Here is a 16,043-nt window from a genome sequence, read left to right as displayed (position 1 = left end):
AGAATAATTTTAGTAATAACTATATTAATGCATAGCTTAGATTCCTAGCTATTCATTGATATATACAATTCTTCTCAATTCCTCTTTGGTAACAAGATGTAAGGGTTTTAGTTTTACATAATTTTGCTCAATTGGATACTGGTCTTTAACCCTAACGTACCTGTTCTGAGATTTGCATTCTGGCTCTGTTTGCCAGGTATCAATGCTTTCTTTTGCGGGCTGTTACCCTTGAAAGTATCAAAATATCTGCTTGTTGCTTCCTCATTGTTTCAGTGTTAGATACACACTGACCAGGGATTGGATTGCACCAGCTAAGAGAAGGCTGAGCTGAAGAAGAAGATATGCTGCTTAATCCTAATAATTGACTCTATTGTTCACTCAACAGCAACTAATTGAACATAAGCTGGTAATTATAGTGATCTTTTGATTTGGTAAGCTTAAAATATTCGGGTTTCATAAAAAGGCCGAAGTATTGGAAAAAGCAATTTTCTCGGACATTTCCGCCCCCCCCCCCCAGATACGGCCTTGGTTCAAGTGGTAGTGAAGAAAAGAACTATTTAACAAATACGCTACTTGGTGAATCTAAAAACATTATAAACGCAATACATTATAAACAATAAACACACATTTAACAGTCATAAATATAAGTGCTGGTCCTTGGCTTTTACTAAAATTGACAGCAATGAGCTGCTGCAGACGACATTAGTATAGCGTAAACAAACTTTTTGGTGGGCAAAGGTGAATGTTGTATATACTCGGTTTTTTTTTCAGCCAGATTCACCACTAATGCTGCAGTATATATCCCCCTCCACTTTCCACAACCCCATGCCCAGTACATGATACTCAATCACATAATTGAACCAAGATCTTTTGTAATAGCCCTGTGTTTTGTGCTATTCATTTGCTCGAAATTTTGAATGGATTTTGACTCTGTAAGATTTAATTGGTTGTACTAAACTTATAACATATGTGCCTTATTGAAATATTATTTATGATTTTTTTTTACTAAATTGATTTTTTTGTGAGTTCGCCAATTTATATTAATACGTAGCTTTGGTATAGGTGGCCTACATTAAGCTGAAACAAAAATAATAGGCTGTGCAATAGCGCTGTCTAAGTAAAGATACAGGATAAGCCAAAGTATTACCACAGATTGTAGCATCATATTGTGACATATTCCCCACATTTAAATAGCAACCGTATTTTAAATTTGAAAGTATTCGAAAAATAAAGCCAGAATTATTAACTTATTCATTGGGTATTGTTTGACAAGGAATATCCAGGAAATTTCAAAAATTCTTGTCTGCATTGTGGCAGAAACCGTGAATTCATTAAAAATTGCCAGGGATGCCAACTGGAAGGAAATTAACTCCCAGAGTTAGAAAATTTCCTGCCCCTTTGTATCTTTGTTTAAAAAAACGAATTCTATAAAAATTACTCAAAAGTTTTTCTGGTGTAAATTAGGGTATGAGGGGGGTGGGGGTACACTTCTAGAAGGGGTTAAACTGAATATCGTTTTTAGGTCTATAATTCCCTTCAGAAGCAAAGCACTGTCTCCTAGTGCTGCTTTATAAAACTGATAACAACAGAAAAAGATAAAGCGTTGGTACCTCTTATATGTACACACATTTTCTAAATTGTGTGAAAAATATATGTTTTGTTTAAGTTCACTTTATTCTATTCTTAGCAGCCATTTCGTACAGCATGCTGATGCAGAGATAAATGTCCCGTTAGTAGTGCTGGTGTTTTGTGAAATGCAACTAATTATAGTTATAATTCTTAGCACTTTTATGTCAGTTCTGTTTTTGGAGCTAGTTAAAAGAAATATCTAGAAAAGCAAAAACAGCAAGAAGTCAGCACGGTATTGTACATATAGGCAGTTCAATATTTATGCGTTAGTATGCAAATCCAAAACGCAAGGAATAGGACGTTATCAGCACTTATTAGGTATTTCAATTACAAATCAGAGTTTCAAGAGAATTGGAGTTTCAATTAAAAACTGGAAATAAAAATTAAAACAATTAAATGGATCCTGGAGCAGATACACTTCTACCTAATCCATGACCAAACTACAACATATTTGGCCTATCTAATTATAGTGCAAATATCATTATAAAAGCACTTAGTCTTATTTTCTTTTTCAATGATTTTTTTTTTTCCTTCAGGAAATTATATTCACTGTATATCTCCCTTCTTATTCTTCAATGATCCTATTTCTGTCCTATTTGCAGATGTAGAGGGTGTATTAATTTCCATTTTTGAAAGTCCTAAAACAAGAGAATCTAATCTTGAACTGATAGATTTTAGGAAGTAAAAGCACCTAAAATATCAGAAAAAAATTTGACATGAGCAAATGTGGCAAAACAGCAAGCATAGAACATTTTTCAATTTTGCTATTAACTAGGTTCACATTTTACTTCTTGATAATGTTCCAAAGACTGTATATTTGGAAAAATATTAATGTGGAACATATTATGAAATGTAATAGAATGCTATTTTTCTAGTTTTCCTTATGTCGCAAATGGTCATAGATTAATAAAAAAAATTATCTGCTCAAAATAAAGAGCGAATTTGACACTTAAATGAGCGGCAGTTTTAAAGCTACTTAATAAATTATAATTTTTTTTCGAATTATTTGTGGGGTAACTACCCCCCTTCCCTCAACGACGCGACTGACTAGCACAATATAAGCAGGTGATAGTATTGACAAAAAAAAAGCCTCAATTTAGTGCCCCCTCAGAGGCTGCCCTTGGTGACAGCTATCCCCCATGCTCCTTCCCCTTAGCTATGCCACTGGAGCCTTTCAAAGAAGTTTCTTGGGAGGGGGTAAGGCAAGTGCTATCAGAAGCTTTGTTTTCAGCAATTTAAAATGGTAATATTTCTCTTTTCCTATTTATATACAATGTTTCAATGTATTTAAACGTATGTATATAATGAGTTAAACATCAGAGAACCCTATTGTAGAGGTTTTGGTTGCTCCAGGTACATAGAAGATGAAAAGCCACACAGAATTTCCATCCTTATAAACAATAAAATCCCTTTCCATGCATCCAAAATTTGGTAGTGAAAATATTATTAAGGACTTATTTAACAAAACTACTATTCATTGGAAATTTTGATCAAATATTCAAAAATTTTTCCAAAATTTTTGCTATAATCCAAAACTTTAATTCTTAAGCAAAAAAATAAAAAGTGGAATACTAGCAATTAATCTACAATTATTGATATATACAATTTAATGGCAAGAGACCAGGGTGGAATATGGGACCAGTAGCCCAAATCATAACTTGGTTAGGCCTGAGCATGATTGAAAGAAATTGAATATATAAAAAATCAGAAATTAAATATTTAAAAATCAGAAATTAAACATAAAAAACATTTTTAAAAAAAATTGAAAGTAAGGAGCAACATTGAAACTTAAAACGAACAGAAATTGTACCATACCGTGTGAGGGGGGCTACCCCCTCCCCCCTCAATCCCTTACTCTTTATGCTAGTTTGACTTTTTGTCCCAACTCTTTAAGAATAACTGCTGAAACACAAGTACTGTTTAATTGGAATAAATAGCTTTTTACAGGATTAAAAATTTCAGTGTAACATTTGAAGAGTTGAGGAGGAGGTATCCCCCTAATATATGAAATAACTTGTGTTTGTTTTAAGTTTCAATGTTGCTCCTTACTGTCAGTCGAAAAAAAAAACGTTTTTATATTTAATTATTCAAGAAACAAGCTATTTTTCACCATTTTTTTTAACAAAGACTGTTTATATCAAGATGTGGAAGCTTATACCCCCAAATACTAACGAAATCATTAGCAACACTAGAACTTATAGTATAGTATATAGTTGGTATTTCTCCAGTATGATCATACAATTTTTTTTTGGTTAATTAAAATAAATTCCTATGGAATATACTTGTGTATAGCAGAAAAGGGTTCCTCAAAACCTCAAAGGGCTTTTTGCTTGCTGTTATCTGTATTAATACTACAGATTATTACAAGATGGTTATCTCTAGAACAGAACTCTGAAAAATGATAGTTGATGAATTTCCTACTTTGCAATTTTTTATTTTGTAGTTTCACAATCACATTTGGCCTGTTACAAATAATCTTTGTTTTCATGAGCTCACCATGATCTATTCCACTTGCAGCCACTAGTTAACAGATCATTCAATTTTTATTTACTAATAGCAAATGTGGTAAGCTCTAAAATATTTGGTTTTTTGGCATGTTTTCTTCACTTTTAAGACTCTGTTTTCAAAAAACATACTTCTGGTAACACTTAACACAACAATACAATTTTTTTTTTAATTTAAAACTAAAATCAAAACAGTCCAAGATTCTTTACTTCAAGGAAGTTTCTCCAGGATAGTCCCATGATAGTACCATGGATCTACCATGGATATCCCAGGATAGTACCATGATAGTCCATTATATAAAAACTCCTTCCCTATACTTGTTGATGGGTCAAAAATAAGCATTAAGTTTGCCCCAGATGCTTAATTTTTCTCCATAGCCACAGATGATGCCCAAGTAATTTTTTAACAACTTAAATATAATGTCTGCCAAAATCAATGCTATAACTATTGTTCTTGACTTTGTTATTAATTCCACCCATTAGTCCAAGACTCCAAAAGATTACAATTTATGTCTGCTTTAAATCTAATCTTGAACTCCCTGTTTCAGGCCTACAAACAAAACATGATATCGATAACTACTCTGCTTTATGACACAAAAATATACTGGCTCCTTATGACATAAAACATACCTCCAATATATTCTATGCCACAAAAACATATTTAGCAATCACCATGCTGATAACAATATAAAAAAATCCATGCAGGCAAGAATAAATAAGTGGAAGGCCCATGCCCATAAACAAAACTCCACTAAAATACAATTATCAAAACTCCTCTAAAATATTTCCCACTTCCCTCCTAAATCTGCTCACAAATACATCTTAGGCTCTACACACACACTACTGGTCTATGCCTCCAGGCTTTTTGGTTCCAAATACCTACGTTCATGATCCCCCCCTTCTCTCTATGCTGCAGATGAACAAGGAAACACTTTCTTAAAGAGTAAGCACATAAGGTTTTAAAATGTCTATAAAACAAAGTAATAACATATGAACTAGATTATTTTATTAAATTTAAAATATATCTTTAAATTCATTTTAAACGAATTTAAACATTTAAATTCTTTTAAATGTTTTCACTTTTATATCTTTAAGAAATCAAAAATTAATTAAGATTTTAAGGAATAAATATCAGCATATGTATATTAAACTGACAATGCACATTCATTTGAATTTTCTTCAGCACAGTACAAGTTATATTCTGGCTTTTAAAAAGCACAGGAGGTTTTGAACCCTACTCATGCTCGTTTTGAGTTTGACTCTGGTATTTATTTTAATTTCTGTTTGTTTTGTGTTTCGTTTGTTTATTGATACTGATTTGTGGAAGTTGTATGCCTGAAAGATTATTTGATTCTATTTTTTTCATTTTTGGTTTAATGGAGTTCTTTAATTTTTTTTTAAAACTTATTTTGTGGGAATTGTTTTTTTTTTTTAATTAATCTAGAAAAACGAGAGAGAGAGCAATCTTTTTGGCAATATCCTTTTTATGAACTAAATACTAAAATAATAACACATCAGTATGATTCTATGCCCTATTCAACATTCTTTTCAAATATACTAGGTACTACTACAGCAATTCCATCCTAGTCTACCTCCTCCTATCCTCATTTCTAGATGTAGATCCAGATTAGAGATACAAGTTTGCCAAGCTGTTGCTTTTATTCAAACTAGCATTAAGAGCCTACTGTTAATGATAAATAAGAACAGGAAATAATAAAATCCAGCAAACTTTTGTTTATAGCCAGGGCTATATCTGGACATTATGGGGGGACAAGGGGCTAATGCACAGTTTAACTGAAATGGAAATCTAAAATTCTGAGAAATAGAGACCTCCTGAATCTAATGGAATAAGAAATTTGGTATTATAGTATTTAGTTCATAAGAGGCCATGGATAAGAATGTTACCAAATTTATTATAAATGTTATGGGTGACAATTGTGCTATTTAGCAGATATTAAGGGTCATAGTACTGAGCCATATGTAATTTTTTTTCATATTTTCTTCTTTCTATGAGTCTGATTAAATTTTACAAAAGTAAGCTACAGGCCAAAATGCAGTAGCCCTATATAAGACATAGTGCAGTAGCACTTACAGGACAAATATCAGATAGGGAAAAAGCACTGTTAGATTTCTCTTTCAATACTCTTTCCAAAAACTCAGTCATGAAAACCTGTTTTGGGACAATATCTCTGATCTACAACTTTTTTGGCTCATCCCCCTCCCTTAACCAGGTACTCAAAGACAGAATTTGACAATGCATGCTAGAATATAGAAAAACTACTCTCATTATCCTTTGTGAAACACGGTGGGTGGAGAGGCACGATGCCGTTAACTGCCTTGTGGACCTCTATAAGCCAATTTTAGGAAGAGCTTCAAGAAGGAAACGCGAATGCTGAGACTTCTACAAAGGCCCATCAGTTAGCAAGCTCAATGGAGCAAGGACAGTTTCTGACCAGTTTATTCCTAGCAAAAGAACTCTTTGGTCTTACGTTGCCGCTGTGTAAAGTTCTTCAGGCTGTTGACTGCAACTTGGCGCTTGCATGCGACCACGTTGAAACTGTAGTGCAGACAGTTGTGGGCCTACGCGAAGACGCAGATTCTTCGTTCGACTCGTTGTATTCAAAAATTGAAGATTTTGCCAGAGATCTGAAGATATAATTGACGTTTCCAAGAGTTGGTCGTCGTCGAAACGACCACTATGACATCAGTTCGCCGAAAGAAGCGTACAGAGCTTCCATTCATGGACTACTTCATGTCAGAACTCAAGGAGAGATTTGTACAATTTTGACAACTTTAAGTGGCTTCACACCTGCGAACTTAGACAAAAGAAACTCGTCTGACGCAGAAATCAGTGAGAATACTGATATTTACTCCGACTTTTTACCAGAGCCAGATGCCCTAAGCCACGATCTGTAATTGTGGAAAACAAAGTGGCAGAACTTTAACAACAAAGAAGGACCCGTCTCGGCTTTGACCGCACTTGATATGTGCAATGCTGATTTCTTTCCAAGCATCAGCCGCCTTCTTACAATTGTAACTACTTGGCCTGTTTCAACTGCTACACCAGAAAGGACTTTCTCTATCTTGCGACGGCTTAAGACATGGCTACGAAATGCAACCGGTGAAGAACGTGTGACAGGTCTAGCGTTACTGTCAGGGCACAGGGATGTTGCCAGTGACACTGATACAGTTATTGACATGTTCACATCTCAAAAAACACATCAAATTGATTTTGTTCTGTGAATTCATTTTGTAACTATTATGTCTCTTAACTTCAATATACAGTATTTTATGTTCCTATCTATTGTTGTCTTTTACTGTTAGACATGGATTATGTCCAACCCAAGGAGACCCCCCCCCCCCCCAATAATTTCCTGGATACGGCCTTGACTTGAATAGCACCTACTTCAATAGCATCCCCTCTTGCCCTCCTCGATAACTTACTGTAAATATGCCACTGGTGCTAGTGATGGTGTGTGTGAGGGGGGGGGAGCAGAAATCAACATAGCCCCTGGATGCTGACAACTTTAGCAACAGCTGTGCAAGGCTCATGAGGCATTGCTTCACCTTGCCCCCTTGTGTTATTAGGTATGTGGATGTTTGACATCCACAGTGAAAAATATTTCTGCATTTGGAGGGGCACTATTACACCCTACCCCCGTTAGCACCCATAATAAAGGTATAGACCAACATTTTTCTGGGAATCAATAGGAATTAGATACCAATCCCTTTCACTTTGTCAAAGCATATTCTGTATTTATCTGAAGGCTCAATGACCATTAAGATATTTGGACATTAAAATGCACTCTTTGAAGCGTCTCCCTCCCCTCCAGGTACGAAATGACCCACTGCCCCTCCTTCATAATAGATGATGCTTCTAAATGGATTGGCTATCTGGGAATGTTCAATTGATAGTAACTTCATTCTTTTTTAGACAAAATTGTAGTGTGCCAGAAAATGGCAGGAAACACCACTTCCTCATGGCAAAATCTTTTTGGTTTCTTAAAAAAAAGCACAATATAATTTTTAATTTTCGTTCAAATGAGCCCTCTCTTGATCTTCCAGGTCCGTTGGTTTGGTATGACTACCCCTGGGGAGATTAAAAAAACAAACAAAAAATAAATGAACATACATTGTGATCTTTCTTCTGGTAAAATAATTCCACATTTTTGTAGATAGGAGCTTGAAAACTATATAATAGTGTTCTCTGATATGCTGAATCTGATTGTGTCATTTTTATTAAAATTACTTGACTTTTTGGGGATGTTTCCCCCTTTTTTTGAAAGTCAGGCAAATTTTTTAGGCTTGTTGCTTTTGATGGGTAACAGTAAACTTAATGAGTTTTGTATATTTAGAATGAGTATAAAAACCCCTATTGTTTTGATATATTGATCGCTATGAAACACTCTTTTTTAGAGTTTTGGTTACAATTAGGCTAAGCTGCTCCCTACTTACAGTTCGTTGCCATAAACTGTTTGATTAGCACAAGTAATTAGTAAGTAATTGAATAATCAATATAAATTAAATATTCTAGCTATCAATGAACAGAGGAGAGAATGTCAGTAAATGATAGCCAGCAGTTTTGTTTACGTTGGAATAATTTCCAAAGTGCAGTTGTTTGTCAAGTGGCAGACCTGCTAGACTTAGGACTTTTGACAGATGTCACCCTAACTGCTGAAGGAAGGAATCTGAAAGCACATAGGATAGTTCTTTCAGCATGCAGTTCTTACTTCAAAGATCTTTTCAAGGTAATTTTTCACCCTTTTCACATTGATAACCAAAAGTACTGAAAGTGCAATACTTTCTAAAATTAGTAGAAGTATGATGCTTTTTCTGCAAAAAAGGAAATTTTTTTTTGGACGTTTAAAGGAATGTTTTTCTTTTAAATTGAAAGGGGTGAAGATAGTAAAGCATGGGAACTCCGAAAAGCGGATGAAGATTTGCTAGATGCTTTCCAGAGAAATTGCCTACAGATTGTTCTGGGTACACGGCTGACCAACCGTATTTCAAGCAATGGGCTGTACGGAAAATGTTGTCCAATCCCGCTTTCTAGGGCTATAATTAAAGAAGGTTGAGACGGTCAGGAAACGTTGTGCGGATGAAGGATGACAGATTGCCGAAGATTGTCTTTTTCGGCCAACCATCAAGGGCTAAACGGAAAGCAGGTCGTCCTCGCCTGGGGTGGGAGGACGTCATAAAGAAATATTTAAAGGAAATGGGACCCTCCTGGGAGGGTGTCAAAAGGAAGGCTTTGAATAGATTGGGATGGAGGATGAGCGTGCATAGTTGTGTTGGCCTCAGGCGGCTTGGTGCTGCTGTGAATTGTTAGTAGTAGTCGTAGATTTTCAATGAGTGACTTAAAAAAACTCTTCTTCCAGTCTATTGTTTTACTTCAAAGATTTATCAAGGTGTATTTTAATCTTTTCCCCATTGATAACCAAAAATGCAGAAAATTGCAATACTTTATAATATTGGGGAGAGGAAATTTTTTTTAGATAAAAAAAAGTTCTTCTGGTTAAAGAATGAAGCATTCTCCCTTTTAAAAAAATGGCTGCCCACAAGGGGTGGAGGTAAACCTAGAATTGGCCCTTGAAAAAAATTTACAAGAAGAAAAATAATGTGGTATTCAGCAAAGATAAAACACTTTACTGGACGAAACTCATTTTTGAATATTTAGCCCCCTTGGAGATTTTCTTTAGACTTGTAAAAAGTTCCACAAACCTGGCGGTATCAATGGGAGGGGGGCAGTGACCTCTCTAAAAAAAAACTTTGCCTCCCGGTAGATTTTTAAATAACCCTTTTTCCAGTATTTCATTGAAAAATGACATTTATAGTACTTTCGCTGACAAAAAATTAAAAAAACCCATCCCCTCTATTCTGGAACTGACGCCATTGCACAATTCCTGGTTTGCGCTTGAAATGGACAATCAATCAGTTTAGGGTAATGAACTAAGTAAGGAGCAATGCGGCTCAATAGTAACCGAAACTTTCTGAAACAGAGTCTTGACAGCAATAGATACATCAAAAGAATCAAATTTTGATGTTTATTCAAAATGTGTAAAATTTATCCAATTTAATGGTACCCATCAAAAGTTACGAGCCCGAGAAAATTTACCCAGTTTTTGAAAAGGGTTTGGGGGGGGGGCATACTCCCAAAACATCAAGTGATCTTAATGAAAATCCATTCATCAGATTCAGCATAGCAGAGCACCATATTGTAGAGATTTCAAACTCTTATGTTAGGAAATGTATAGATGGCTCTCGCGCCGTTGAGGCTGCAAGTCATTCTATCCTAGTTTAACTTGTTCAGTGCCTTGAAATACTCCTCCCTTTGCGATGAAAGTGGTATTAATCAAAACTGTATTTATAGTGCTATTCTTTGTGACTGAGGCTGCTGCTGAAAACTGGATTGATCAATGCAAAAAAGGCACTTTCATTTCTTTTGCTGTTTTGGTGCCATCTGTCATAGCCACACTTGTCACACTGATAGTTTATAAAAATATAGATGACGTTCCCTTTGTTTGCAAGCGAACAAAAAGAGGATGCAGAGGTTGCAGAAAGAAATTTAAGATTGATGTGTTAGTCACCTACGGACGATTGGCCAGCCAAAAGCCTAAGCATGAGAGTTGTTTAGTCTCAATCCCGAGCGTGAGCCTACCGCCCCGGCTGATTCCTGACAACAATGCTCCTACCAATGATTTCGGGTCTGATTGTCATCCAGTATTACCACCGCAGGTTGTCTCTTGTAAACACCAACTTCCAAACTTCCTTCTGAGCAACGTCCGCTCACTAACGAATAAAGTAGATGAGTTAGATGTCATTCTACGTCAGAATAACATCCATATCACCGCAATTACCGAAACATGGCAGCTCGACGAAACAAGTGGAAGGATGGCTGGTTACAAGGTTTTCTTGAACACTAGAACAGACAGGATTGGCGGAGGTGTTGCCCTGTATGTATGCGATGATATCCCCTGCAAATATTTAGATAACGTCAATGACCCTGACCATGAAGCGATCTGGGCATTATGCAAGGCAAAACATTTACCACGAGATGTCTCTTGCATCACTTTCACAAGTATCTACTATCCTGAAAGCGCCAATAACAGACGGCTGCTGGTATCCTACCTTCAGTCTACGTTAGACACATTACGTCAGCGGTATAGCCGCCCGGGCTTCATAATAGCTGGTGACTTCAACCAAACAAAGAAACAATGGCTTGCTAATACGCTGGGTATGTCACAAGTGGTGAAGATACCCACCCATGTGACCGGGAGCACCCTTGACCTTATTCTTACAAACCTTGCTCCATATTACAAAGACGTGTCTTCGAACGGGCCATTGGGCAAATCGGACCATCACACTCTGCTTATGAAGGCAAAAAGTGAAATCAGGAAGCTTAAGAAAATAAAAGTACTCAGGAGACCTATCACGAAGTCTGCTATTAATACGTACGGAATGTGGGTCGGTACTCACTGCTTCAGCAAAGTATACAATGAAAGTGATGTCAACAGGAAAGCAGAAATATTTCAGTCCCTACTCTATGACAAATACTTGGAAGTTTTCCCGGAAAAGCAATTTGTCATGAGCGAATCGACAAGCCCTGGATCACTCCAAAAATAAAACAGCTGATTCGTGAAAAAACCACTGCAAGGCAGTCAAGTGGTGACGCAACGTCGTTACGATTATTAAGAAACAAAATCGTTAGCCTTTGTCGCAAGGCAAGAAAGTCCTTTGGAAAATCCCTTTCGGACCCAGAAATAAAAAAGGATCCCCGCAAATGGCACCGTCTAGTAAGGCAGATTGCTGGAAAAACAGTATCATCCAGTGTCCGTATTCTGAACGATGATGGGTCCCTCGTGAGTGCAAATGACGTCAACAATTACTTTACTGACATTTGTACATCCTTTCCTGCCCCAACTAACACTGAAATATGAGAATCTACTGTCAATATGCCCTGACGAAGGTGAAATCGAAATAGTTGAGTATCAAGTTTTCAAAGAGCTGAACAAGTTGTGTCCATCCAGTAGCTCTTTTCCTGAAGAGGTGCCTATAAGGTTAATACGAGAGTTCTCTCTTTTCCTGGCCAAGCCACTTGGACACATCATCAGAGAATGTTTCGCCCAGTCAACTTTCCCGTCGTGCTGGAAACGCACATTTGTGCGTGTTATACCGAAGATTAAAACACCCAAATCTTGCAACGAGTTACGACCGATATCAATCACATCTACCTTTGCAAAAGTCACCGAGTCATTCATCCTGCGTGAATTGCTCAAGCAAACGCGGGAAAACATAGACCGTTACCAGTATGGCGGCCTCAAAGGTTGCAATACCTCGATATACCTCGTGCGCCTAGTTGACATTATCTTTAAGTGGCTTGACAAGGGCAGTACCTTCATCGACCTAGCTCTCGCCGATTTCAGGAAGGCATTTGACCTGATTTGTCATCTTAAGGCAGCAAAAAATATGCGAGCAATGGGCGCACAGAAGCGGTCTCTTGCATTAGTGATGAGCTTCCTTCAGGACAGAATGCAGTGTGTATTTCCATTGTTTGAAGGTGACTTGATCTCATACTGGTCTAAACTTACCTGTGGAGCTCAGGGTACAAGACTTGCTGGTTTCATATTTATCTCCCTCATCAACTTCCTCCTTCAGAATTTCGAAGAGCGACTCAAATTCGTCGACGATTTATCATTTTTCCTCAAATACCTCGTGAGAGAAGGTGTAATCGAACGTCAGTTCAGCGAGACCCTTCTGGCATCCTTCTCTGAGGACTGTGAACGTTACAAGCTGACACTGAATGCAGATAAATCAAAGATCCTCTGGTTTTGCCCCTTGAAACGTGATCTGGAATTCCCGCAAGTCCCTTTCCCTGTTGTTCCATCTGCAAAAATCCTCGGAGCCACATTATCGATGGACTGCACATTCACTGAACACGTGGAGAAGGTTATTAAGGCTGGCAATGCATCACTTCAGACCCTAGTCCTGATGCGCAGGTTTGGCTGCGACACTCAAAGCCTAAAAAATGCCTATATTACGTATGTGAGACCTCTACTCGAATATGCCGTCGCTGTCAGGGTACCTTTTGTCCAGAGCACCCTTGTCCAGAACTACCTTTGCGATGACCTTGAATCTTTGCAGAAACAAGCTGTTAACATAATCGTTGGTAACAGAAGTGACGACTACAACAAACTCTTGCAAGAACTGAACCTTGAATCTCTCAGCGACAGAAGATTATCACTGATCATGTCCCTCAGCAAGTCACTGCTATCTTCGCCCCATCACAGACTGATCCTCCCACCCGCTGCTCCTGTTAACCAAAGAACCAGATCCCAGTCGAAGCTACAACCCCCGGTCTACAGGACCAACCGCTACAAAAACACGTTTGTCCCCTTTTTCGTAGAAGCATACAACAAGACTTAGTGTTATTTGTATTCACGTGTTAGTGTTCTTATAGTGTTATTTTTTTTTTTTTTTTCATATTGTTGTAAAGACGACATAAATTAGCCATGGCTACGCTGTTCGATCTTAATAAACCTATGTCTATGTCTAAAATGTGGAATTTTGCATTTTTATCAGAAGAAAGATCATGGATGTATGTTTATTTGTTGTTGTTTTTTTGCCCAGGGGTGATCATATCGAACTAGTGATCGTAGAAGATTGGGAGAGGGTTCATTTGATTGAAAATCAAAAGTTCTAGTGCCCTTTTAAGTGACCAAAAATATTGGAGGGCAGCTACCACCTCCATGTTTATTTTTTCCCCAAAGTCACCCGATCAATAGTTTAAGATAGCCATTTTGTTCATCATAGTCAAAAATCTAATAACTTTGTCTTTGAGGATGACTTAACCCCCCACAGTTCCGGGAGGAAGGGCTACAATTTATGAATTCTGGCAATTCTTTACATAGAGTATTGGTTACTGGGAAGTATACAGACGTTTTCAGGGGGACTTTTCTGGTGGGGGGGGGTTTACGCGGGAGGGTTTTTCCATGGAGGAAGGAAATTTTCCACGGGAGGGGGAGCATCATTTAAAAAAAATGATCAGAAATTAAATAAAAACAATAATTTTTTTAAGCTAAAAGTAAGAAACAACATTAAAACTTAAAACAAACAGAAACTATTACGTAATACCTCGGTCTTTACGCTAAAGTTATCTTAAGTTCTTTTAAAAGAGCCATTTATTCTAATTAAAAGGCCTTTGTGGTTCAGGAGCCATTCTTAAAGAATTGGGACAAATTTAGAACTTTAGCGTAAAGAGCGAGGCATTGACGAGGGGGCAACCTCCCTCATATACCTAGTAATTTCTGTTCGTTTTATGTTTTAATGCTGCTCCTTACCTTCAGTTGAAAAAAAACTTGTTTTTTATTTAATTATCTTAAAGAAGAAGCATAAAACGATGAAATTTTGGGAAAACTCAATATGAAAGGATACAAAATTTTGCTAAGGTATATGTGTACATGTGACAAAACATCCACAGAGAAGCGTACAATGTTATTGAATAATTATTCCTGCATATTGCTGCTTATTCCAGCTCATTTTGCTTCTTTTGTGTTTTCCAGCTGTCTCTTCTAGTTTTGCCTGCACTTTGTAAATATTACCTGTGCTGCCTTCTTCTGTTAGTGAACAGTTAGTGAACTTTTTAAGTGAATTGACTGGTATCTTGCTTTGACCCTGAAGTTATTATTCTGTTTAGTCTAAGTATAGTTTATTCTAATTTTGATACGTTAGTAACTCTACTGATGATGATGACCGACTGTGTCATCGAAATGTCTAGAGCCTTTGTTTATATTTTTGTTTCACTGTCTAATATAAGGAACTGTCCCTATTTGAAACTCTTATTTATTTCGTCATAGAAAATGCAGTGTGGTCATGGAAAAAAATACTAAAAATACTTAAAAGGCTATTAAAAAAACGTAAGTGATCAAGACAAGCTTTTTTCTATTTTATATTGTGTTCTTGCTAGTTCGATAAAGCAAAAATTAATTACTTATTATTATGACAACCAGGATCTGTTGATATCCCAACATCCCGTGGTGATTGTTCAGGATGCAACCTATGAAGATCTATCAGCACTGGTTAGCTTTATGTATAAAGGTGAAGTACAAATATGCCAAAGTCAACTACCTAGTCTCTTAAGAACTGCTCAGATACTAGCAGTTAGGGGTCTTGGTCAGGTGCCTCCTAAATCGGATGTAAGTATAACAATTATATATAACATATAATAAACATATAATAATATATATGTATAATATAATAATGCAGTCATAAATAACCATTATGATTCTCATAAATGCATATATAGTCTAGACCTCTTAGAGCGATCATAAATATTTTTAAGTACTGGGAGGAGTTACACCAAACATAGAAAAGGATTATTTTTTGTCGGTGAAGGGGGCAAAATTATCAAACAGAAAAAGGTTAATCAACTGGCAACTATAGATGAATATTGAAAAAGCAAGGTGGGCACAGAGCCTACAAACAATCATTTATTTCAGAACAGCGTCTTTGATAAGAAATTTGAAGCTAAATGGCCTAGCCCTTGTCGAGGGTTAAAGGCATTAGTAAAAACAACACGAATGAATTGTTAAAGCAGTTACTATGCAAGGTGCTGACATTTATTTGTTCTTCTTCCTTGTGTTAACAACTGAGTTTGCAGCAGAGAGTCTGTGTGTGCATCATTGAGCATCTTCCGACAACGTTACAACACTGCCATCTCATAATCTTTTTAAGTCCGAATCATTGGAATCTAAATGACCCCCCCCCCCCTGAAAAAAAAATGCTGGATACGGCTAGCTTGGTCAAATAAATTTTTATATTGTATTGTATCGGATTAACGCCGCCTCTTGGCTACTAAGGTCCTTGCGCCAGTCCTGCAGTGTGTTGCTACAGATGGGTTCGAACTCTGGGCCC

The 16,043-nt window shown here is 36.8% G+C and overlaps 1 protein-coding gene across 2 annotated transcripts in view; it reads left to right on the top strand.

Moving 5' to 3' along the window:
• LOC148947281 (protein jim lovell-like) overlaps nucleotides 1-16,043 on the top strand; it is a 45,822-nt gene that overhangs the window by 4,284 nt on the left and 25,495 nt on the right. The window contains exons 2-3 of one of the 2 annotated variants that reach the window (XM_089097364.1): nucleotides 8,668-8,881; nucleotides 15,140-15,325. In XM_089097364.1, coding sequence (XP_088953490.1) covers nucleotides 8,690-8,881; nucleotides 15,140-15,325 — 378 coding nt within the window. In that variant the 5' untranslated portion in view covers nucleotides 8,668-8,689. The remainder of the gene's footprint in view (nucleotides 1-8,667; nucleotides 8,882-15,139; nucleotides 15,326-16,043) is intronic. The other variant, XM_089097365.1, reaches the window with a different exon arrangement.

This window comes from Artemia sp. Qi Xiang Cuo, chromosome 11, assembly GCF_049724085.1.
Source record: "Artemia sp. Qi Xiang Cuo chromosome 11, ASM4972408v1, whole genome shotgun sequence".
Lineage (NCBI taxonomy): Eukaryota > Metazoa > Arthropoda > Branchiopoda > Anostraca > Artemiidae > Artemia > Artemia sp. Qi Xiang Cuo.
This window is presented reverse-complemented; position numbering and strand designations above follow the sequence as displayed.